This window comes from Pleuronectes platessa, chromosome 6, assembly GCF_947347685.1.
Source record: "Pleuronectes platessa chromosome 6, fPlePla1.1, whole genome shotgun sequence".
NCBI lineage: Eukaryota > Metazoa > Chordata > Actinopteri > Pleuronectiformes > Pleuronectidae > Pleuronectes > Pleuronectes platessa.
The window spans coordinates 21,008,861-21,035,559 of NC_070631.1; the positions used below are offsets into that span (position 1 = coordinate 21,008,861).

The window sequence follows — 26,699 nt, forward strand, 5'->3', positions numbered from 1 at the left end:
CCTAGCTGGAGAAGTTACGCAGGACGTGCAGCGGTTCAAAGAGGAAGGAAGATGGCGGACAACAAAGACGAGGAGGATATGAAACCCTCCAGTAATTCGGACTCGGTGCCTTCAGCCCAGGACAACGAGCAGCCGGAGACGAAGAAGGAGAACGCGGTTATAGTCATAGAGGTGGACGTAAAGGGCAGCGAGGAAACAGGACCCAATGAAAACACTAAGGAGGCACCGACACCCACCAGCGACGGGGGAGGCGCTAGCAGCGGCGCGAGCGCTGGAGCCGAGTCAAACGGTCGCGCTAGCAACGCCGCGAGTCCAACGGCGACAAACGGTTCCGCCGCAGAGCCATCGGCCGCTGAGGCTCCGACCGCCGGGGATGCTTCCTCCGGCGGACTCGCTACTGAAATGTCCCCCCCTCCTACCGCTCCAGCGGCCACGCCGGTATCCGCTCCCATTAATCTGCTGGATACGTGCGCAGTGTGTAAACAAAGTCTCCAGTGCCGAGACTGTGAACCCAAACTTCTGCCTTGTCTTCACTCGTTTTGCCTAAAATGTATCCCGCAACCGGAGAGACAGATCAGCGTGCAGGTCCCGGGACCGCACGGGCAAACGGACACGCACATAGGTGAGTTTTTAAGCTCTGGATCCACCTGTGGGCAGGAACTCTGCTCTTCCACCCGATTTTAGTCTGCATCAATAAGTGTGATCAGGTCAGAGTTGACTTGATGGATCCATTTTTAATGGGTGCACAGATGGCTTCAGGGAACTGGTGACACTTGGAGGTGTTGATATTAGAGTCTAATCTAAACACACTTGCTTAGCGACAAGGAAGCCTTGCACAGAGGAAGGTGTCTGTACACTCCCACCTCCCCCTGTAAGCCGCCATTGGTGCTGCTGTTTATCACTTCTTCCCCAATGCATATAAACAGAGACTAGCAGTATCCAGACGATGGGGGGCCAAATGTTAATATTAATCTACAATTATTTCTCTGATAGATTTTAAATATTTAGATCACATTCTTCACATATAGCTAATTCTCCTCACAGTTAAGACAGAAATGTATGTTGTATACAAGTTAAATGTTATATCTATATGTGAATGTTAAATGTAACATCTAAGTATGAAATCTTAATGTAAATGTTAAATCTTAAACATAAATGTTAATGTTAAATCTTAATATAAATGTTTATCTAAATCTTCAGGTTAAATTTAAATGTAAATTTCTCGTCAAATGTAAAGCTAAATATTTAGATAACATGCAGATAGCCCATAACCACAGGGCACACAACCCCGCCCACATTACAGATCGTGAATTGGTTCTGGAAAGACAACAAATTGTGAATGAATTTTGACATTTGACACCCTATACAAGCTCTCTCTGCTTAGGTTAGATTGGGAAAAGGACTGCTGGGTTTCGGAGCGCTCTTTGTAAAACGTTGTATGGTCGTTATCCTGCTCAGTTTCTACACATGTAATTGCAAAATATAAAAAAACTAAACTATTTTCAATAGTCAGTCTTTCAAACTTTCATGTTAAATAATTCATTACATTTCAAAGAGCAGTGTTCTGCAGTAGCACAAATTCATATCTCATCTTATGAATGAATGTATGAATGAATATATGAATATAAATCAAATTTTAAATATATATGTGTAGATGTTCTAAATAAATGCAAATGTAGAGCTTTATTACTAGCAAATGTGTTAAGTGGCCATGCTCCCTTTAATGGTAATGTGAAATGTATAAAAAATGAGCAATGATACGTCAAAACCATTTGGAACAGACATCACATTGTAATTTATCATAGTTGCCTTGGTCAATATAGGCAGACAATATTAAATTGACAGACTTTCAGTACCTTCTAAATTTGTCCATCTTGGTCTCACACTAAGATATATAGTATTATATGTCTTGTAATTTTGTAACACATATTAGTAAATTGTCAACTATATGACATGAACATGAATGGTTGCTCATAAAACTAGTCAAACTGATAATACACCTCTGCATATTCAAAAGATACTATGAACCCCCGGAAAAGCTAGATTGTTGTAGAAAGTAATTATTGATGGAGACACAAAGTAATTCAGTATTCCAACTGGATCCAAATGTCGTAAGATAAGACGTATAGATCCTTTACGATAAGGTAAGGTGAGATAAACCTGAGGCATCCCACGCAGGGGACATTCACTTTTTACAGCAGCAGATAGTAACAATGAGGTAGATAAGAGAATAAGATAGTCAATAAATCTAAATACAAAATGAAATCAAGCAAAAATGCAGAGAATATGTACATATTATACACCTGTCACTACTGTTTTAAATATTATTTGTAGAGAAAATGTACATGCTTGAGTAAGTGCATAGGCATAGGATGATCACACAATGATGTTTACTGTGTTTGTGCATTGGTATGACGAGATAGTAAAAGATATATTCATATATAAGTATAAAATTAAATTTGATATATATAAACATAGATGGTTAAGAACTCACTGTTGTTGCCAAATAGCAGTATACTAAATAAAATATAACTATATAAACAAACATGTATCTATACATAAAAAGGGACAAATTGACATTACTATTCAGTATGACATGAATTTGAAAAGGGGTTGTAAGCTTATGTATAAATGGGCAGATTTCACACTTAGTGACATACTCAGTTGTGGAATTATATGATTGGTAAACGTTACGAAGATAATGTGCAAGTTTGTCTCACTATGGGAAAATCTGCAGTGTAACAACAACAAGAGGGATATTATAAACATACCCATCTGTAAAAGAAAAGTAAAGATATAATATAAACGCATGGAAATATAAAAATAATGATTTTCAACATGTTTACAGCATGTTGTTCATGTATCTATATAGCTCTTATTAAAATACAAATCTGGGATGTCGCTATCCTAAATATTTTTGAAAGATTTTCTGGTTAATAGAGGATCTTTTCTTGTACGTATATAATCCTCATCTTCAAATTCCATTACAGCGAACAAAAATGATAACTATGGCATGTGAAATTAATAATCCAAGATATGATCTATAGTTCTTAGGTTTTTTGTGACTGCCAATCAGTATAATTTCCAACACTGTGAAAGTAGATGCATAAAGCTGCCTTACCAATATGTTGGCTACATCAATGTTTTTTAAACGATGCATACAGAACAGAGTCTGCCAAGTAGATGCTGTGATGTAAGTACAGTTTTGGAAAGCCTAATTGTCAGATACCTGGCAAGAGATCTACTGATGATATACTGGAAGGTGTCTGCACTAATTTCATGTTTATGTGAACCACAACAGCAGAATAATTTTACTGCGGGCTGCACCACAAAATCCTTTGAAAACTGACCTGAGTACTTGCAGTCTATCAGTCTACAAATCTGTGTCGTATTTCAAGTTCAAAGAAGGGGCTCTTGTGTTGATGTCTCATATTACCCCTTGTTTATCCAGTTTCAAAACTGGAATATATTTGTTCTAGGGGGATTTTCAATTTACCTTTTAATAAATGAGTAGTTGTTGGTAGAGGGTGCCTCTCAGTTCTTGTAATAATGAAATGCTCAATATATTTTCCACATGACTCCTCAGTTTTTTAAACTCAACATTGTTTATAAATCTACTACCTCTGCATCAATACTTAAATCCTCCAAAAAGTTTGATGGTAACTACATTTGTGTCATTGATTTTCATAAAGGATTACAAATGATGTCATCTTGACCCCTTTCACAATTTAGCCAGGGTATAGTTTCAAGCCCTGGGCTCTACATGGTCAAAGGAAGGCTGTCTAATAATATGTTATCTGAAACAATGATAATTACATAGAATAGATGGCCAGTTTCAGTGCTGTTAAATGATGAAAATGTAAAATCCTGTTGAGTTTGTTGAGGTCTTAACCGTCACATGAAACAACTTTGTGTTTCCTTCTCAGACTGAAGGAATTCATAATTCATTCTATCCTCCCCACTACTTTTCATTTGAAGCAGCTGGTGGCAGAATGTAGTGCAACACGTTGTTCTTCTTAAATATAAGTTTTAAAATAATCGGAAATAGTTCTCACATGTGTCTTAAGAATGTTTCATCTGCAGCACATATGTTAGACATTTGTGTTAACCTGAAAATGAAGTCTTTTTTTATGTTAGCATTTTTTGTCTCTTTATTCTGTAAGGACAATTAAATGTGAACAGAGATATTAATTATATTCTGCTATCCCAAAATTGCCATTTAATTTTAAATGTATGTATATATATATATAGGCGTATTTATGATATTGTGGTTTTCATATTATAATGAGTGACAATGTCACCTTTACACGATCGAGAGTGTCAGCTCTGATTTCTGTTTTTGGGTTATTATAATTGTGTGTGTGTGTGGTGACAGCTGTATGATGCATTTTTGTAGGTGTTTGTGGGTTGGGGGTTAAAAATGACAGATGTGCGATCCGTGTGTGTGTAGCAGCTGGAGCTCACACAAACCGGCTGTGTGCTGCTTTAGTCAGTGTAGACTGGCTGAAACCGGCTTACACTGGTTTTTACCTCCGCTGGCTGGCTTGAATTAATGGCTTTATGACTTACCAGAGGGGCAACATATTATGTTGACCAAAACATTATGTGAAGTTTAATCTTGTGCCTCATATTAAGACTTTAGGAAACAAGTGGCAAATTTAACTCACCAAGCTCATTATTCGTCGGCTTGTAGGATTAAAGCGGTAATTCACCTAATTCCATTAAAAAGTCCCAACTAAAGTGATTAAGTGAAACATTCGTCGTTGTTTGGCGGTGGGATTTAATATTCTAATAAAAATGCCAGGGATGACAAGATTGAATCTTCTTGAAACAAGTGCTAAATCAATTAGCTGCCACGAACAGGCGGCTGGTGTCCCAGGCATTTTCAATAACAACAGGAATTGACCTAAAGGAAATTATGGAAATGAACTTAAAATCTTGCTCAAGGCCTTTTCTTAATGATCTTTTATTTGAAACAGCACACCCCGTTCAGGCGTTTAGAGGCCTTCAAATTGTAGTATTGTGCTTTTCCTGAGCAGTTCTGGTTTATTTGGTTTGTGTCCATTTGCCTTTGCCCAATGTTTGACTCATGTTCTGTCTCTTCTGTTTTCAGTAAATGTCATGCGGTGTTCAGTGTGCCACCAGGACTACAAACAGAGTGACATTGTTGAAAACTACTTTGTCAAAGATACCACAGAAGCAACCAGCACATCTGATGAAAAGTCTGCACAGGTAAGTCATAATGGTGAACCCAGTGGCAACGTACATGTGTTTCAGCTCCCCGCAGTATTTTGAAGAGGCTTCAGCTGGACCTTTTGGTTTCTGATGTTTCATTTTCTATCTTCAATACAAGGGAAAGTCTACATAAGCCTCAAAACCATTTAGTCCAGAACAAATATAAATAGCATGACTAAGATCATACACTTACCTTTCTATTAGCCTCAACCATGTTTGTTTTATTTGTTTAGATATTTTTAAGCCAAGTATGTAGGTAGACATGGTTAATACTGTAGCATTACAGGAAGGATTTATTTTATGAGTGATGCCAGATCCTGTGATTTACATACCACACTCTTATTTATTATGTTGTATTTAAAGAAAACATTATTTTTCAGTATTTCATTAATGTTGTCCAGGTTGTCCCAGGTCTTGTTGGGAGGGCAACGGTTTATTGATAGCTGCAACAGAGTATACTAAGAAAGATCTCCATTTTGTGTCATAAGTCGTTGTCTTGGTCTATGCTCAGGGGAAATGTTTGGAACTCCATAGCAATCATTTTTATTGCAATTTGACCATCCTGCCAATAGCAATAGGTCTGTCCTGGAGAGCTATTATTTGTCTTGAATAGGTTCGAAAAGGATTCTCTAATGCATTAAATGTTGTCTCTCTTACTCATATTATTCAAGTCATCTTCTTCAGACATTTGTACGCTCCCATTTCTTGTTGAAATAGTTAAGTTAATAAGTTTGTAGACTTTTGAACTGATAAACCTTTTATCAGAACAATCTCGGATAGTGAAGAAATACAGTTTCAATGGCAAAGATAGACAAAGCTCCTACATACAAATTCCACCTAAAAACCTGTGGCTAAAACAGATTAAAACATAGAGAAAGCATTGTGGTTGTTCGGTCATAGATCTTGTTTGTCTGCTTTACTTCAAAGGATCCACGAAATTAATTAGATTATTAATGAATAGTTGCATACCTACGTCCAGAGGAAGAAGCTTTTTTTATTTTTTATTTCAAATGCTTTTCTCTAGATGCACTTAACCTTAACTTAAAGGCTCATTTTGCAAAATTTAGTTGAAGGGATCCATTATCAGAAATTGAATAAAAAATGTAGCCGCAAGCCTCAATAGGAGGAAATAGCAACTCAATAAGAGGAAGTAACTCTATAGGAAGAAGTAGCTCAATGGGGAAAAAGCGGCTCAATAAGAGGAAGCAGCTCAATAGGAAGAAGTTGCTCAATAAGAGGAAGCTGCTCAATAGGAAGTGCACCCTATGGTCAAAACGCAAAATTCTTAAACATCCCTATTTTACCATACAGGATAAACCTATTTCAATAGTTTCACGGTGATTGGACAAATATTTAAAGAGTTATGGCCAATTTCCCTCTAACCCCTGTCCTTGGCAAAAGTTTATGGTTGTTAACTGCTGTGATTGTTGACCAATCGTGATCATTTTTAATACAAATTTGTATCTCAGTCTCACAATGCTCTATACTGAATATAGTGTTGATTGGTTGAAAGAACAAAAATTAGATTTGACATTACTGTTTTAAAATGTATGCAAATTAGCAGAAATCCATTATGGCGGACACTTATGGTCCAGGAGGATTTTTGTAGAGCCCATTGAGCTGGGCTTGTATGTGAAACTTTAGGTGATAGTCTCCTTTCTCAGTGCCAGTAGAGAAGTTTGTCTCTGTTTTTCTCCCAGAGTGTTATGTTCAACTTTCAACACAAACAAGGCACTCTATCATCTCTTTGTCTCGCCAAATTAGTGCATCCACCCAGGTGTCACGTTTCCACCACTGTTGATCAAAGCCAATTAAATTTGTCTACTGCAGAGTCATTTGAACTGCGAATGAATGCTTATTGTATCCATTTGTATCGATTCCATATGAGGACATAAGCCAGATGTTAGTGGCTGTTAGTGGGTTTTTTGACCAGTGGAAATGGGTCTATATTGACCATGACACTTAACACTTAATTCATCTTGCATGATATAAAAGCATTTCAGCAATGATGTATTTGAAACTTAATATGCCCAAACTAACATCATGCTTTGAACGGTTACAAAGAAAATATACTTTTTTTTTTATTCTGTCCCAATATTCTGCAAAGTACAGTGCCATTATCAACACAACATTTCTTGATGATTGATGACTGTGAGAAGACCCACTCCTGAGTTCTTTCAGATATTAAATAATGTTATCGTCTCTAGGTGTGCACAAGTTGTGAGGACAACGCTGGAACTATAGGCTTCTGTGTGGAATGCGGAGAATGGCTTTGTAAGACCTGCGTGGAGGCCCATCAGAGGGTCAAAATTACCAAGGACCACAAGATTCGCACAAAGGAGGATGCGGATGCCTCTGGTAAGATGGGTGACCTTCAAAGTGAAGGGCAGGACAATATTTACTGTAAAAAGACTGCAAAAGCCTGAATAGGACAAAATGTAGTTGAAGTACTGTGCATGGAGTGCTGACAGGCTGTTGCCATGGTAACTATGCTGCAGAGTCTTGTTGGATAGATGGTACCATTCATCCTGAAGCTATAACCAGATTTTTTTAATCCTTTTTTCCTTTCTGTTTTCAAACTGTCATTACTATTTAAACCTCAACTTTGTTTATTATGTTTTCACAGAGTCTGTTTGTACGTCAGGACAGAGACCTGTTTTCTGTCCCATTCACAAGCAGGAGCCATTGAAGCTCTACTGTGAGACCTGTGACACTTTAACTTGTAGGGACTGCCAGCTGCAAGAGCACAAGGAGCACAGGTAATGAAGCCTTTATCTACAGTTAGCATAGACTTTACATTTCTGGTGACAGTATCCCATAGCACACAATACGATTTGAATTGATTGCCTACCACTTAGGCACCTGTTGAGCTCCGCTCATTACATTACATTATTATATTATGATAAAGATGATATATATTATGATGAGAAGTCGTGTTTTGAAACGTACATCAAATTTCAACCTGCCATACATATCATTAAAACAGCTTTACACAGGTAACATTAGTCATCTCTTTGGTAAAGGTTATAAAAGGTCAGCAAGTTTTTTTCATAATTGTGTGGCTAATGATCACATGGAGTAAGACTATTGATATAGATATATAGATGTATATATATTAATCTGCGGCTATATGCAGGTTTATATATATAATTTAGATAATGCACAGCTCCAATGCCTCAGGCAGGACGTGACGTATCTCTAGGCGACGTGCATAGCAGCCAGATATTACATCTCTGCTATCCTAAATCGGTGTAGCGGCCATGCTCCCCCTTCTCAAAGTATTATAACAAGTCACCGGCAAAATAGAAGATTGTGGTCAGAAGAAAAGAAAAGGCAGAGCAGAGAGGGAGAGAATTAGGGAGAGAACCTGTTCACCAAGGAGGGACCAGGTCAGTCAAGTGACACTCGCACTGTACAGCAGTAAAGGACTGTGGCCAAGCCAGCCTCAACTTCCGAAACAGATGGTCAACATTTTTTCTCAATTTATCATTACCACTGTGTGACTAATAACTCAAAACCTATAACGAAGAAAAAGTTTAATTCAAGCAGCAAAATAACAGAGACTTTCCACAGACCAATTTCACTTCACAAAGTTCAGCACCTTAGATTGTTCATTCAAAAGACGGCAAAGGGCAGTGATGTACTGTGCTGCCTGCTTGTTTCCTAGTCTGAAAACCGTTACATCAACAAATTGGGTTAGCCTAAAAAATTAGAGGTCTGGTGCTTTGCATGAAAAGGGTTGCCTGAAAATGAGTCAAATTTCATATTGTCCCAGTCCTACCAATGGCATGGAACCAGGTAGGACTGGTGACCCAGGACAGCACAACCGCCAAAGCCAGAGGGCGCACAGCCCAGCCTCAGCGCCACCTAGCCCAGCACAGACACCCAGGGAGTCCTGCACAGCTCCACTAAGTCTGTTAACAGTGTTTATTTAGGCTCTTTTCATACATGTTTAAACCGTTAAAAAGTTATTTTTAACGTTTTTAACAGCTCTGTCAGTGATTTACAGCACCACTTGGTGTCTCTGTCATTCACACTGCGCACTGCCAACCAAATCGAGTCAAACACAGCGTGCCCTGCCATCTCCTCCAGCTCTCTATACATGGCCGAATTCACAAATTCTGTTGTTTTTACCCAGTTGGAGTTCACACGTGTCTGATGACTGTGTTTTTTTGGGCTAGTGTCGGATTTAAGAAAAGTATTGATCATTATGTGTTGATCAGTGTTGATATTGTTGCGTCATTTCAAGCAAATCTACGTTTAAACTGTAGTGGGTCAGAGACATCAGCTGAGTGGGTGTTAGTGAGAGAAGAGAGAGAGGCGAAAAGAAAGAGAGCGAGCAGAGTGTGCACAGCTAGAAAGATTTTACTAATTTAACAAAAGTATCGATCATTATGTGATGATCAGTGTAGCCATTTGGTGTTATTTTTAAACAAATAGATGCCTAGACTGCTTGGTGAGTGAAAGAGAGAGATAGGGAATTTTTTGTTTATTAAAAGATTAGGCCTCCCAGAAATGAAAATTCACTCATTATCTACATTATCAGACGTAATAAAACAGGGGGAAAAAAATAACATGCCTCCCTACTGCTTGTGTGGTGTCTTCCAAACATACACATTTGAATATCGATAATTTGTTATAATACCTGGTAGGACTAAAACCGAATACTTGTTTTTCCCCACCATAAAATACAAAAGAAGTTGCCAACAGAGACTCACACAAATTGATAGTGAGAGTCTGCAGTTGCCTTTGTTCATCTTTCTTAAGTTCTGATTGATTAAAAGTGCAATTGAAAGGGTCTCGTCACCAATTTGTGAACGGCCCGTAGAAACAGTGTTTAGTTTTAAGTTTGTTTAGCATAAGTCGAATCATGGTTTGTCATTTAGTTGATTATTGTCTAAGTCTATTAGAGTATCTCTTCTGTTCTCAGGTACCAGTTCCTCGAGGAAGCTTTCCAGAACCAGAAAGGCATCATTGAGACCAGTATAGCCAAGCTCCAGGAAAAGAAAAACTACGTCCATTACTCTGTTTCTCAGGTGCAAAGCAGGTGCGACTTTGTCATCTCAACATTTTTCTCCACTGCAACTCACTGAGACAGTTTCTGTATCTTAATACAATCTTTTTTTTTGTTTTCATCCAGGTTAAAAGAGCTGAATGAGACACACAGGAAGGTGGAGCATGAAATCAAAATTGCAGTGTTTACTCTTATAAATGAGATCAACAAGAAGGGCAAGTCCTTGCTGCAGCAGCTGGAGGTAAGAGAATATTCATGACAGTCAAAGAAGGTCACTGTAAGAAGATAATTAACTAATATATATATATTATATATATATATATATATATATATATATATATATATTTTGTATAGATCTTGTGTCTGGGTTCTCTTGAATGTATCTATACATAGACATAAGTACCATGAGACATAATTATCACAATGTCACCTGCTTTTCACCTACTTCAAATTTGTTCCTGCAGTCTCTGATACCAGTTCATATAATGTTGTATACTTCTCTTGCTTCCCATATGCTGTAATCCTATTCATATATTATTGTCTGCTAGAATCTATATGAACTTCTGTAGTAACCCAAAATGCCCATCAGAATCATTATCTAATACATCTTTAACCTATGCCAACATTTTTATCTAACTGTTTAACACTGGTGTTCAAGTTCTTTCAGTAGTAGACTCCTAACCAATATATTCTCCTTTTCTGTCTAGAGTGTATCCAAAGAGCGCACTATGAGGCTTATGGGTCAGCATAAGGATACCACTCAGCTTGCCCAACAGATCAACCATGTGCTCGGCTTTTGCCACTGGGCGATCACAACTGGCAGCAGCACAGCGCTGCTTTACAGCAAGAGGCTGGTAGGTTTCACATTAGCTCCAGATGTTCAGCAGTTTGAGGGGCGAAAGCCTCCAGTGTACTCAGAACAAAATGGTGTTTGCATCAGAGATACAAGAAGATTGGTTTGCAACCAAAGAAGCACTGCATTTGGCCATAGTTGAGGGTTCCCATGGCTCCTCGAACATGTGTGGATTTGAAAGGTTAATCAAAGCTTGAAATGAAAAGCGTTTGAATCTTTTAAACCTTTTTTTACAAAACGTTTTAAAATAGGTCTCATTCTGTTTCTCTTCAACTTGTAGGAGTACATCAATGTAACATTCAAGCCTCTCCCTTTTTAGCATCTGTCAAGTATTTCTTAATGTTCAAATTCTTAGTGTTGAAAAGAAATGAATCTTGATCCCTGTTTCAAACTATGCTGCTTTGGATCCTTGAATTGTAGCAGATTGAGTCTTAAAAAAACTCAAATTCCTCGGAGGTCAATGTTTAGGAGGTTGTGGGAATGCTGATAGTTCGGCTATAAATTTTATTGTATGTCTTTTATTATTTTATTTTAATATTTTATAAGAAGTGATTGGAGTTTTAAGAGATGTGGTGTGGTGGATGGTATTATTCTGCCTTGTTAGTTTGCTTTTAGCAGCAAAGCACACAGCATTGTTTGGAGTAATCTGCTGGCCCAACCTTTTCGAGATTTATTTGAACAGTTGCAAAACCAGCTTTTTTCCCCACATTATGTGGACATTGGCACAAACAAGGGATGCTTCTGCCACGTGTATTCAACTACTTACCACAAGACAGGCAGCAAATTAGATAACTGAGATAACTTTATTTTTGGATTGTAATGTTTTTTTGAAGGGCAAGTTGACAGATGGGCTTTTTGTTGCCCTGATGTAGCCAGGCATACTAACCTAAGAACATTTCTATGTTTGTGTGTGTATGTAGATACTTTTCCAGCTTCGACAGCTCTTCAAAGCTAGACTGGAGCCAGCACCACAGGCCAATGGAGTTGTGCGCTTCTTCTGTGACCCCACCTTCTGGGCCAAAAATGTGGTGAATCTAGGTGAGATTGCAATTACGAGACTGACTCAAGAAATACAAATGTCCATAACTGAATATCGATTACAGACACAGGTGCTTTTCACCCCCCTCTAGCAACGTTTTTCTACAAAAAATAGCAACTAGTGAAAAAACTAGAAGCTGTGGGACAGACCGAAAGCAAAAGGAATATTTCATACCTGGTCTTCTTTTTAACTTTAGGTAATTTGGTCATTGAGAAACCACCTCCAGCTGCGCAACCGCCCAATGTGTTGGTAGGAGCACCGCCTATTTCACCAGGCCAGAGTCATCCCACCAAACACCCAGGACAGATCAACCTGGCCCAGCTCCGGTTGCAGCATATGCAGCAGGCAGCCTATGCACAGCAGAAACAGCACCACCAGCACCACCAACAGCACCAACAGCACCAGCAACAACAGCAACAACAACAGCAACAACAGCAACAACAGCAACAACAACAGCAGCAACAACAGCAACAACAGCAACAGCAGCAGCAGCAGCAGCAGCAGCACCACCAACAGCAGATCCAACAACAGATGCGCATCGCCTCCCAACTGTCCCAGCAGCACGCCAGACAGGCCGGTCCACCCATGGCTCAGCAGCAGGTACGAACCAAGAAAGAAAGTGATGATCTGTCCTCCAATCAATAGCACAAGTGATAGGCAATATCTACATGTCATAGTGGGGAAAGCACAGGGCTTACTGATAATAATAATGTGGCCCAGTAATTCATTTCATTATTTCATTCGTGCTTTTCCTACTGTCATGACATTTCAAAATGTCTGCTGTGACCAAGGCTTATTGAAGCTTACCTTGATATTAGACTTAATCCTACTGACTATTATTATGATTATTATCGCTGTGCTTAATATTATTAGTAGTATTATTATAAATAGTGCATTACCCATTTTAAACCTGCTTGTTTGGAATGGGTTTTTAAAGGCTCTGGAGCTAGTTAAGAATTATTCCTTGTGATTAGTGAGTCCTATGGTGCATAAGTGTGATGGTTTGACATGGAAATTACCTTGTACAAGATTAGAATTATGAATAAAGGAGCAGTGAGATGATTTGGTGATAGACTTAATCCATGATGAACATACACTTGGAACATATGTTTATTTACATAATATCATGGACCATCATGTATATGTCACGGTTTTAATATCATGGTCTCCTTAAATTCCTGTTCCTCTCATATTAGCAGATATTTAGTGCATAGGTTTTCAAACAACAAATCTTTGAAAAAACAGTTAGATATTTTGTTCCCATGTTTGTATCACACCTTTTGTTATTTACCAACTGTTTGTATGTATGTATGATTTTTGAACAGCCTCCAAGGCTCATTAGTATGCAGCAGCTACCAAGAGGGCCTGGGGGTATGAACGGTGGACCAGGCTCCCCAATGTACCCTTCCTCCCACCACATGCGCCTACCTGGTCCACCACAGGGCCGAATGCCCACAGCCCAGCCGAGACTCAATGGACAGCAGTACCCCCCCATGATGCAGCCTCAGCTACAGCGACAGGTCAGTACAATCACCTTGATCTCACAATGTGGAAATTATGTCACTTTGGTCTTTTATAGCATATTGTGACTGGTTTATAAGGAATGCCTTTGTGTGTTTGTAACACATTCAATGCTGCAACTGTTGGATTAACTGAAACTGGGTTGATTTGTTAAAAGGTTGTTAAACTCAAAATGTAATTTCAAGTGTGATAGCAGTTGAAGTGTTACAGACAGGAATATAGGAATGCCAAATATAATGTTGAGGCCAATACTTGACCCAACAGAGAGCACTAACCAGTAAAATTTAAATTTAAGACTTTATTTTTTACATTTAAGTGAAAATAGAGTAATATAAACGACGTGAAATGAGAAGATGTATGTTCCTAAAAAGTTTGGTGGTGATTCTGACTTTTCATAGTACTTAGGTCAGAGGTGCCAGTATTACAATCAAAACACTGAAATATCGTGAAAGTTATTTTTTATGTGCATCATACACAAATACAAAAATAACCAATGAAATTCAGAGTGGAACTGACCTTTTCATGTCCTTGTGTCGACTTTGATCAGAGGCCTGTAAGCTTTCTTGATAGGTCAATTTCTGGAAATTACGCATGGTTTATCACTTTTTTTTTTTATACCTTTTTTTTTTTTGCAACAATGTGAACGGGTCGGATGCGCCTAGTAGGGTTTTATAGCAAGTTTCAACTCATTTTCATTTAAAGATAGTGGAGGCTTTTAACTGCTCAAAACATATCTCTGAGGCTGGTAGAGACAATAGAGTGAAAGTTAGACTTTGATTCACTTAATACTAAAAAACACAACTACCAATATGTGCTTATCTTTCCAGAATTAGCTTGTCTACAAAAAAGAAAACCATCATCAAATCATTTCTGCTGGATGACAAAAATACTGGTAGAAGTTCTTGCCCTTGATGTGATCACTCCTTCTGGGTCAATTGTAATCAAGGCTGTCTTTATTCTCTGAGCATCAACTTTAACTTGATTTAAATGTAAAGGCTTTGGTCCAGTTTGTTAATTTTCAGGTGTAGGTAGAATAATGTATGTCAGTTGAAAGAGTAAATGCATTCTTAATTTGATTAATATTCATTATATTTATGGCAGGATTGTAATATTTTTTGGACCCTGAGTCAATTGATATGTTTCTATATTCAAGTTTTTTTTCATTTCAAATTTACAAATGGCAGTTTAGCTTATCTGAACTTCCATAAACAAAATGCAGGTGAGCAAACTAATACAACGATGTTTTACCTTAACAGACCTGTTTTTACTTTTCTCAGAACAGATGCTGATTTGTTTACGGTTTCCTTGGTTTATATTAACACTGCCCCACTAACGTAGCTAGACATACAGTACATCTGGTTATTTTTTCTCAAGTCAATTATTGTGTACAGTATTAACATGTACATTCATTGCCTGCATACAAGACTAGGATAGAGACACTCCAGATATCCAGCCCCTTTTTCTTTGTGTCCAGATGTCTATAGAGTCTGAGATGAGCCACCCAAGGTTTCGTTTCTTACTACAATCAGGGGTTTGGCACCTTTTTTCCTACCTTGTCATTTTTGTGTCTTGTGCAGCATGTGTTGTCACCCAAATGCATGATCATGCAAAAATGTTGTTTTCACAACAAAGTGTTTTTAGTTTTTCAATTGAGTGAGTGACCAACCTCATTGTTTCCTGTCCTCCCTTCCTTTATACCCTTCCTCTTTCCTTCTTCTCTTCTCTCTTTATCCTTCCCACCCCTGTTTCTTCCTCCATCCCTCACTCTATTTTTCTGTGCAGCATTCCAACCCAGGGCACGCAGGACCTTTCCCGGTGGCGTCCCTCCATAATGCCAACCCCACAAGTCCGACCAGTGCCAGTATGGCTGGTGCCCATGCTCACCGAGGGCCTGCCAGTCCCATCATAGGTCCCATCGAGCTCATCCCCTCTGTTACAAATCCTGAGAACCTGCCCTGCCTACCTGAGATCCCCCCCATTCAGGTGCGCACATTCTTTCCATGTTGGTTTCAACCACAATTCTTCATCTGCCAGCTTTAGTATTTTATCGGCCAAATCAATTTTTAAATGTCAGTGAAAGCCAGACATTTAAAATGATCAATATATACAAAAAAACTTTAACTGTATTTCTTCAAAATATTACATTGTCATTCCTTTTTCACATCAGACAATATGACCTAAGCTGGTGTTACTGATAATATTAACCATAGCTCTGTTCAGTTCAAGTAGAAGACATAACCATGACATAACTGTGACAGTGAACCAGCAAGTGAAATACCAGGACCCTAGAACGTAATTCAGCCTGCATTTGTTTGATATTTACACCTGTGCTATTCTTACTGCATCATGAGAAAATATCTGCCAAAAATAAAGGCTGGTGTTATAGTGAATAACTGAACATTATGAGAAGAAAAATATTTAATGAAATTTTGAAATGCATATATGTAATGCAGATGAATGAAAGTGAATGAAAAAGAAACAGAGATTTTATAGAAATGGGCTCTACAAGATCTACTCACAAGTCTTGAGTCACACAACCACAACTGCCAGACTTCGTCTTTCCTTGGCTGAGAATCCAGTCTTCCTTGAATCTGTAACTCCCTTTGATCACCTTGAGTCACAGCTGATGTTTTCCCCGTCACTTTTCTTCTCTGGCTCTATTAGATAGAGGATGCCGGCTCTAGCAACCTTGGAAACCTCCTGTCTCGCTACATCACAGCCAGCACCCAGCACCAGCTCGGCTCAGTAGACATGAATGCATCACCTGGACTGTCAACACACTCTCCTGGATCTTCAGGTACACTCATATTCTCATCTAAAAATGTTCTATTATTTTCTGCTTGCTAAAGGTGTCCTAATCAGATTCCTGATAACATCACAGGCTTTATGTCGCCATGTCACAAAGCATTCTCGGTCTCACTCAGTCACTCTCAGAGCTCTGCGTAGCTGATGGCTCTGACTGTAAAATACTGTCACTCGACTACTAAATTAGGAAATTTCTAGTTTTCTTTCTTTGTCGTTCTTTCTGTCAGATAACCGCTCATATGATTTATTTCAAACTTGTTGGGTGTATTTTGTTGAAGCCAGGAAGTGTAGTGTTGAAGTGCTTTGGATGAGCGGTTTTCGAGAACCTGACCCTAACCCCCGTTTATTATGAAACCCTTCGATGATGTGGTGTCATCATCAGTGATGTTATGACGGGGTTTTTTCAGACTATCCTCTGTCGTGATGGGTATCAATTTGATACTGATAACTGCTGCTGTATCATCTGTTTCCTGTCTCATCTCGGTTTGCAGGTCTGTCCAATGCCCACACACCAGCACGACCTTCCAGTACATCCAGCACAGGGAGCAGAGGCAGGTAAAAATATAAGATGGAAGCAAAACTCCCTGTTAAAGCTTTTAGAAAATATTAACACAGCAGAGTCCACTAATGCATTAGTTAAAATCTTTAAGCTTAGAATAGAGATGTTTGCCCTGTGCTCGACATAGGGACTGGAGTGCCTGCTGTCTTACTGAACTAAATCATGATAATCATTGGTTTAATATTAATTTAATGATTGATGATTTTCTCCATTATTTTTTTTTGCGTCTATTTAAGCTGTAGCTCTGCAGGGAGGGCAGGGCCAGGCACTGGAGCTGCCGCCGACCAGGTGAGGGTGAAGCAGGAGCCAGGTACCGAAGAGAGCTACAGTTGTCCAGCTTCTTCTCTGAAAACAGAGCGCAGCAAAGAGGGCGGGAGGAGTGCCTGCATGGTATGAACACTATTCTTCATCCAGCAGTTTAAAACTGGAAAGATGTCATCATCTGCCTGCAGCTTGTTATCTGTACTACTGGGTGCTGATGGTCAGATTTTTATAACAAAATGTTAAACCCTGTAACACGGTGACATGCCTTAAATGGTCATTAATGCATAATTACAGTAGATCTTTAAATATATATAAGGGTCAGTGTTTGGCTCCAATCTCTTCTTTTTACATTTGACTTTCATGACATACACAATGCTGTATCTGTTTTTCAAAATAAGGCATTACCTCAAAGAATATACAGATCTCTGCTAAAGCAGGTCACATTTGATACAATAGTGAAGCTTGTCTGATATTTAAGTGAAGACTTTCTAGCTCTGATTTTTAATACATATTTGCAGATTATTTTAAGGACAGACTATTTTACATATTGACTAATCTGATCACGCAGATTGAGATTTTTATAAGACAGTCATGTTTGTATATACACGTTCATACAATATTGCCCCTTTAACAAGAGTATATGGATGATGGAACAGTGAAATTGACGTGAATACATTTATTGTGATTTATCGTTGCATTCACTTTGACTTTTTACTAAGTAAAATGTGTGAAAATAAGAATACAAAGGAAAGATTATCACACCAAATTAAAAGTTAATATTTGTGTGTTTTCCCCAGATGAGCAGTCCTGAGGACAGCCCCCTCCCTGCATTAGGACTCGCAGTCCAAGATGCCTTCAAGTCGCTGGGGGACCTCATTAAAACAGAACCCCAGTCTGAGACAACTTGTTCTGAAACGAATGGCTCCTATGCAGCTACATCATCATCTTCCACTTCCACTATGACCTCCACTACCTCATTCCCTGAGAACAAAAGCAGCACGACAGGCCAGCCGCTCACTAATGGAAATGGAGACAAGATAACGGATAGCAATGCAAGCACAGCGTCTGCTGGAACAGGCAATCCTGCTGGGAAAGAGGATGATCCCAATGAAGACTGGTGTGCTGTTTGTATCAACGGTGGTGACCTGCTGTGCTGCGACCACTGTCCCAAAGTGTTTCACATGAAATGCCATGTACCCACCATAAAAATCTTCCCAAAGTAAGTGCTCCGAGCAGCTTATTTTTTTTCTGATGTTAGTTAAACCTGGCTGTGGAACTCTCGTAAAACTCACACACTTTGAGGTGACCTGACTTGGGAACCGTATCATGTAGGGACACTCACTGCAAGACACAAATTCAAACAAGCATCAGCACAAAATTTTAAAAAAGAAACAGAAAGACAGAAACAAGAGTAAAAACAGAACATGTTTTAAAATATAGACAAGTTGATGCCTCCTTTGGAGAACAACTGGCAGTGCAGTTCTTCTTCAGTGCCTGGTCAACATTATTCTAAAAGGTGTCTGGCATTGTAACAAAACATTTCCTGATGGGCCTATTGGATTTTATATACCCTCTGATGTCACTGTGATTTCATTGAAGTCACTGATGATGTCAAACTTGTGACATCAGACAAATTGTATTTTTTTAAAATAAATTTGGTAGTCCTCGAAACATTTGGCCTTGGCTGTCGATGATTGACACAGTATATTAATGGTTCGAGAAAATGTGATTGTGACACAATGTCCTCGTGTGATTTTTGTGTCTCAGGGGCGACTTCCTCTGCACTTTTTGCCGGAGCCTATCGAGCCCCGAGATTGACTACTGTGATGACAGCAAGAAAATTCAAGGCGAGCAGAACCTGAATCCCCAGGACCAGAGGGTCAGTACATCCACACTTTCCTCAGAGAACCTCATTGTGATATGTACACAGCAGCTAATTCTCTCTCTTCCTCTCTGTACAGAGATGTGAGCGCCTCCTGCTGTACATCTTCTGTCATGAGCTCAGCGTTGGCTTTCGGGAACCTGTGCCTAGCTCTGTAAGTGGCTCATCACCACACACACTCACACACTCCGGTGCTTAGTTCAGCCTGTTTCACTATCAGTTGACTGACCATCATTCCACTTTCTCATTCCCGATTGTATGAAAAGATTTCCTTTCCTGTTTTCAGAGTTTCGTCTTTCCTCTTTGGGCTTTTGTAGTTCACTCTCATGTTGTTGTTCTGCCCAAAAGACATGTTTAGTGGTTGCCATTTGGCATCTCAAACTGAAAAGCTAGAATTGTACTCATAACCCGTCCAAGAGTGTTTGTATAATGCTGCTAAGTAACAGACAAACAAACAAACACTGAAGAAAACGTAATGTTATTGCTGCAGGTAAGAAATTAAGCTTATTTTAGACCACGATGGCAACTTTTGGGGAATTTAGTTTTATTATAGTTAATACATTTTGCAAACCAGAAAAAAAAATGTGAATACACAAAACTGAAAGTACCTCAATTTTATCCTATGCGCTGATATTGTTTCATTTAGTTTATTGCATAACAAGTAATTTTCAATGTGATTAATAATATATTAGTTAGCTCTCTGTAGGCTCGTTTATTTTATGAGCTCATAACATCCCGAGACATGCCTTTATTGAAACGCAATACCAGTGAAAATGACTTCATATAAGCTTGAACGTTGACAAATTATTGAGCTTTCAACCACAATCACGTTAATGAGTTTTCAGTAGGGTACAAAGGAGAGACTCAATTCACGTTCTGTTTATGGTGATATCCTTAGGATGTTGTGCTGTGGGGGCACACGCCATTTGGCTGCACCATTTCCACTTCAGTTTCACCTGGGGGCAATTTTTTTTACTCTCCCCTCAGCTTTATGCCACAAATATCAAGCTACCAAATAAGGGCACAATACTTGCACAATAACAAGTAGTTATACATTATGGATATGAAAAAAGCCAGAGTTTTAAATGCATTTCATGTTAAAACACAAACATCCACTACCCAGTATTAAAACTAGATTTTTTTCGTCAGCAACTACCTACAGCTCAGTTGCACATCATGATGCTGTACCCTTCATCAAATATGTTCTGACGGATGGACTTAATTCATCTGGGTGTATTGTTGTATTGTAGGTTGAAATGCTGTTTTTTAAGGGACTGTAACTCGATTAACCAGTTACCAGCTCTCTGAGACACCTGTCGACACTAGAGCCTCAGCCAGATTTAATAGCTATTTATCCTTTTTACAACCAGTGAATAATGCATACCACCACATGTTGTGTCCTGATATGGACCAAAAGATGTTCTATTTTATAGGTTTTCCTTTAGAGCTGATCCATGCTTTCTCTGTTGTTTTTCCCAAATTACAAGCTCCACTTCCCGCCACCTCTCATGTTCACAGCAAATAGAAATATTTTTTACAATCCTCTGAAATGGTTGAAGTTGTTGTCTAACCCACTTTTGATTCACGTAGGTGCCCAATTACTACAAGATTATCAAGCGTCCCATGGACCTGAAGAAGGCGAAGAAGAAGCTGCAGTTACGAAGCTCCGAGTACTACAATTCCATTCTGGAGTTTGTGGCCGATATGCGCCTTATCTTCAGCAACTGTGCAAAGTACAATGAGGTGAGCAGCATGAGTGTTTAGCCTGCTTCGGGGAATGACATCTGCTTGTGTCTGTGCATGTTTTCAATGGTTAGACTGGTATGGGTTGAATTTTAAACAGCGACCAGCATATTCAAACGTATAGACTGAATAATTTGACCATTATCTTATACAGGAACAAAAAACTTATACATAAGCTCTTTAGTTGATAATTCCTTGACAAAAACACATTACTGTTAAGTATTATGTATATTCTTCGTAAAATCAAAGTTGTCCAATACTTTAGTCTAACCTTAATGTGAAGATTGGAAAAGGGAACTGGGAAGTTGTGCATTCAGCCTGCATTGTGCGTTAACTTTTATTAACACTGGCTGTTGGAGGATGTTTTCTTACACTGGCTTCAGGTACACTGTATAAACCCTGTTAACACTCAGCATCACTGTGATATAGCACAAGTTTGTTTTTAATGGATGGCTGTTGTCACTTATTTTGAAGTTGTGTTATTTTTGTTGACTCTTCACATTGGGGTGTTGCTGTGTGGGTATCCATTAAAGTGCTTATGAAACCATGTACCCACGCACATGTTCACTTAGTATGCACATGTATCATACTTGAAAACCACATGAGCTGCTATTTTTATCAAGGAGATATACAGTCCTAAAGACCCAGCGTCTTCTTTCGGCTGACAGTGATCGTAAAGGAACAAAGCCTCAAAGGATCCCCTCACTTTACATATGTTGTTGTTATGCAAACCGAATTAATAGCAAGTAGGGTCTCCACTTGACAGGCATGTTAGTAATGCTAGATATATCAATTTAAATTTCATAAGTCAACAATATAGTGAAAGACTCTTCAGCTGCACATTGTCATTGTAATGTGATTAGATTACATGAACTTCAAAGTAAGTAGTTAGTCATGACTGGCTGAGTAGTAGTAGTAGTTTCTAGGTAGTCATTTAGAGCACAGCCCATGGCAGCACATGTCCAGATTTTTAAGATCGATTTAAGCTCTTTGAATTTATTCTTGTCACATAATGCTTTTTGTTATAGATTAAATAATTATTAATCTATATCAAAAAGTGGCATTATCATATATATATATATATATATATATATATATATATATACATATACATATTTCAAATGAGAACTTTATTACACATTGAATATGTGAAGATCCTTATTTTATAAATATTAGCATTAGAGAAAGCTACCAACAAACCGTAGTAACCTAAGAATGAATCCTTCATATCTATATCGAGAGTGATTCCTCCTTCATCTGAGTCAGCCGTGTTCCACTGCCATGTTTCTACAGTAGGCCCGATGGGACAAACCAAATACTATCTCTAGAGAGGCCCTTTCACCTTTTTACATAAACACATGGAAAGAGAGGGTGAGGGAAGGGGTGCTCAGTTGGTTGCAATCTGAATTCTTACCACTGGATGGCACTAAATTGTAGGCATTATACATATAAGGATTTTTTTCTAAGGGTGAAGAAGTAAGGATGTAGGGTGTTGTAGAAGAGCACAAAAAGCAGAGGCAAATTAAATAAACTTCGATATGATTAAATAATCCATGCTAAATTCCGATTATTATATCACTGGCAAAGATTACATTCTTAATCCATAATATCAAATAATAAATAAGCTTGAAAGAGTGACCTCGGTAAAACAGGGAATGTGTCCTTTTCAGAAAGTGCACTAAATTAACCATCATAGAGATGGTGCCGCAGTAAATGTATTGCAGAATAATGATAGTCTTATAAACTCTTAATGACCTGAATATATTACATTAGAGCCTGTAGTGTCCCACAGCCTGCGGAACTGTATGGACCTTTACTCGCTGTTAATTTGTGCAGTAACAACCTGGTGATTCACACATCGTAGGCCCGAGCACAGTAGGCTGTAGCAGATTTCTGGTCTTATCAAATAACCTGCCTGTGCTGTGAACTCTTTTCTTCCCCCTGCTGCTTCACTGTCTTTGTTGTAATGTTATTGCCCCTTTTTAGATGTCTCGAATAATCCAGGTTTATGATGAGGAGAAACAGATTAATACACAGGTAAGCCGTTTCAAATAGAGTACAGATGCATTGTCTCCTCCCACTGAGGCTCCAAGAAGCATTTTAGCCTTCATCCTAAAGAGAATAGAGAATCCAAGAGCATCAGATTTGGGCACTCAAACTATTTGAAACTGAAAAAATATATTTACAAAACTGGCTGAAAATATGGATTTGATTATTTTCGGTTAGTTTTAAATGAAAATAATTTGGATAAATTTACTATAGAAGAAAATGTATCATATTCATTGTGAGGGAGGGATCACATGAGCTATTAGGGATTTATCAATTCTGTATCAAAGACTAAAACTGTGACAAGACGGAAGCACTATGCCCCAACGTGCTGCCATTCTTACAGATGCAGTCTGTTGAGCTCTCATTTCTTTACTATTATAACAAACATATTTTTTCATATTACTTAAGTAATGTCGCAGCAAGCTTTATACATAGTAAATATAACATAGTACACCAATTTTTTTGTCAATGTTCATGTTGAAGTGATCACATCTGCGGGAAAAGTTAGATAATTTCAATTAGCTCAACGATGTTGTCTATCTTGCTGAAGACACTAGGGAGAAAAGCGTATACAACTTTCCTATCAAGTTAAATCAGGGTAGCTTTTTCTTCTTTATTCAATTGTATGATCCATTATCAATTCATAGATCCAGATATTGATCTTTTTGTCACTAGTTGATTAATTTAGATAAACCGTACATTAATGTTATGGCTTTGTGCTCAGTTCCTGATTAAATCCATGATACTATTAATAATACACTAGGTATACAAAAGCACTGAGTCGCAAGTTTTCTACAAATATCTTTCATATCCAAGCAAAATTGTAATGTAAGTCGCTTTGGACAAAAGCGTCAGTTAAATGACATGTAATGTAATGTAATATTGTAACTCAAATATCCCGAAGCAAATCAATATTGAATCAAATTTAAAATTGCATCGAGACTTTGTGATTTCGAAATAAACTGATTTAGTACAGTGGCTTCAGTGTAGACTTTGTTTTGATGTAACACGTTTTTCAAGACTAAGTTTCTCTTCATATGAGTGACATCCTGGGTTTGGGGCTTGTTTCCGGCTGGTTTTAATCTTGATTTCAGGAAATTGGCTATGAAATCATTTAGTGCCATTTAGGGTCTTCCCCTTTATAGAGAAGGTGGTGGGTGTTGAATGGAGATCACAGAGTGAATCTGACAACAGAAAATACATTTAAAATCAGATGCTTTACTTAATTGCTTTCAATAAACTAGGGAAGTCAATGGGAGTTGGCTGGGCTTCTAGGTTTTTCTACACAGGAATGGATTAATGTCAGTGGTATTCAAATATTCTGAGTAGCATTTAAGCTTTGCAAATAACTAATTTCTTCCCTGAAACCTGACATTTTTTCTCAGTATCGTAAACCAGTCCGGCTGAAATTTGGCCACTTAACTGTGAACTGTGAATGCTTCCTGGAACCACAGTGGGACAGGGAGGCAGGATATCTCTGCTCTGTACAACTAGGTTGAGCCGGGGCCACCCTGCTGCCAGGAGTCTTAACCACATCTAATTTATCTCCTCATTGTCCTGTTCGTCATCCCTGCTTCCCCCCCTTTCCTTCCTCCTCCCAATGTATCGTGCTCTCACACCTGCTCCCTCCATATTGCTCTCCCTTCTCCTCCTCGTCTGTCAGGTGGAATCAGAGATGGCGATCTCCGGGAAGGCGGTGGGTCTGTACTTTGAGGAGAAGCTACAAGAGATGTTTCCGGGGGAGAACTTCCCAGAAGTGCCCGAGCCAGATCCCCAAGATGAAAAGGAAAAGGAAGCGGAGAAAGAGATGGAGAAGGAAAAGGAAAAGGAGAAGGAGGAGGACAATGACACAGACGACAATGATGAGGACTTCATACAGCCCAGACGCAAGCGATTAAAAACTGATGAGAAAGTGTTACACATCAAGTGAGAACCAACCAATTCAAAAACAAGAGAGGTGAAACACCGTCTTCCTCGTGTCCTCCCACTTTTCCATTGTTTGATGCAGCAAACAAAAAGGACGATTCGCTGTATAAGCCGCTTGGTTTATCTGATCCTTGCCTTTAAAAGAAATATCAACTATATGTGAAGTATGCCTTCATCAGAACTCTTAAGGACAAAAACATAGAGGAGCTGCATTCCCTCCTTATTTCAAAGACACTTGACTCGCCTGTACAGATTTTGAAGTAGGACTTGTTTTGCAGTAGTTAACGATTTGTCCTTTTTCTTTTCTATCATCCATTTCATTTGTAGATTTGTTGTGACAATTGCTTTATGAAAAATTGAAACCCTGTGTTCTGTTTAATGTATTATATATATCCTTTGACATGAAACCTATTGAGTATTTGTATGACTTTGTGGAAGAGTTATGTAAATAAGAGAATCTGAACCACTGAAGCTACAGGATAGATGTTTGGGTGCTTCATCAATAAAACCTGTTCTTGAAATATATCAAAGAAACTGTGTGGCGTAAAGTAGGTTGGGGGTTTCCAGGGAGCAGGTCGCCTCAAAAACCATGTTCTCACACGTGCCTCATGGTATCTGACCATTTGGAAAGCTTTGATCGATCAGTCTATCTGAAACTTATAAATTGATTTGTTTATTTTGTTTAAATATGGCGAAGTTATCCAAGCACTTGAATACAGTTTGATTTTGGGAGGGATTTTTCCTTAAATTTACTTTAGAACCATTCTGTCCACTTAAGATTTAATATGGTAATTGTCTCACTGAGCGAGAATCCAGTGAATATACGAGCAAACCCTAGAGAAAGTGGTGTGTTTTAATATGTGGAATCAAACTATCCAAATATTAAGATGCATTTTGATTTTAGGTTTAATTCTTCCAAACTTTGTACAGTTTAATTCATTAAAATGTGTTTGTTTGGAAAAGGTCATGCTCATTCTGAGCAGTTAACTATTTAATGATTTATACAAAGTATTGGAGAAATGTCTGTCAGTTTGTTTTTTGTTTGTTTTAGAGTTTTCCCAGATACATTGTGTAAGGATGGAACATGTGACAAGAGATAACCCAATACGTTTTGACACAGATGTGGATAAAGGGGCATATCAGTATATATATTTGTTTTACGTTCTTTAACAATGCAAAATTGGACTTTTACATTTTCACCAGTTTCCCAGGGAATAAGTGTAATCAGGCATATTTAGGGGGACTAATATGCAAGTGTGAAGAATTTGGTGCAGCTTGATTAAATGATGGGACTGTTGGGCCTTGGTGGAGGTATGCAGATTACTGCGTGCCGTTATTGTTACCTCCATGGAGGAGGTTATGTTTTTTCTGTCAGTTAGCAAGATCCCACAAAAAACGACCGGAGGGATTACCACGAAACTAGGCAGAAGGCAGATCTCGGAAAAAAACATATAATTTTGGTGTGGATCCGGATCAGGGGGTGGATCCAGGAATTCGTTTCACTTTCTTCAGCATTGCAAGATGGGATTGTTTCTCAGAGAATCGTTGATCTTGATTCAAATAAAAATATTTTATTTAGACTAACTGATATTGAGTGTTTCTAATTTGGTGCAAATCCAAGTAAAAATCGGGATCTAGTGAATTTAAATGTGGCTATATAAACAGACTTTTAGACCTTGGTGTCAGTAGACACTCTGCTGAGAGCTATTCTAGTTTAATGCAACTATAGTTGCAGGGAATTGTCATTTTAATGTCACAAATAATACCCATTTCTCTGGTTAAAGAACGTACCGTATATTCCACTTCATT

At 38.5% G+C, this 26,699-nt stretch overlaps 1 protein-coding gene across 4 annotated transcripts; it reads left to right on the top strand.

The window, feature by feature from the left end:
* Window positions 1-26,474, top strand: trim33 (tripartite motif containing 33). Of its 4 annotated transcripts, XM_053423790.1 has the most exons (21): window positions 1-622; window positions 5,114-5,232; window positions 7,443-7,593; window positions 7,862-7,994; window positions 10,166-10,282; window positions 10,376-10,490; window positions 10,957-11,103; window positions 12,023-12,140; window positions 12,338-12,741; window positions 13,467-13,661; window positions 15,137-15,193; window positions 15,445-15,645; window positions 16,327-16,459; window positions 16,959-17,022; window positions 17,263-17,416; window positions 18,088-18,509; window positions 19,058-19,169; window positions 19,252-19,326; window positions 20,763-20,915; window positions 22,902-22,952; window positions 24,628-26,474. In XM_053423790.1, exons 1-21 carry the CDS (start codon window positions 52-54, stop codon window positions 24,892-24,894), a joined length of 3,759 nt encoding a protein of 1,252 aa, XP_053279765.1. In that variant the 5' UTR covers window positions 1-51; the 3' UTR covers window positions 24,895-26,474. The 4 variants fall into 4 exon arrangements, with proteins under 4 accessions (XP_053279765.1, XP_053279766.1, XP_053279767.1 ...); XM_053423791.1 differs by lacking the exon at window positions 22,902-22,952; XM_053423792.1 differs by lacking the exon at window positions 15,137-15,193.
* The last annotated feature ends 225 nt before the right edge of the window (window positions 26,475-26,699 follow it).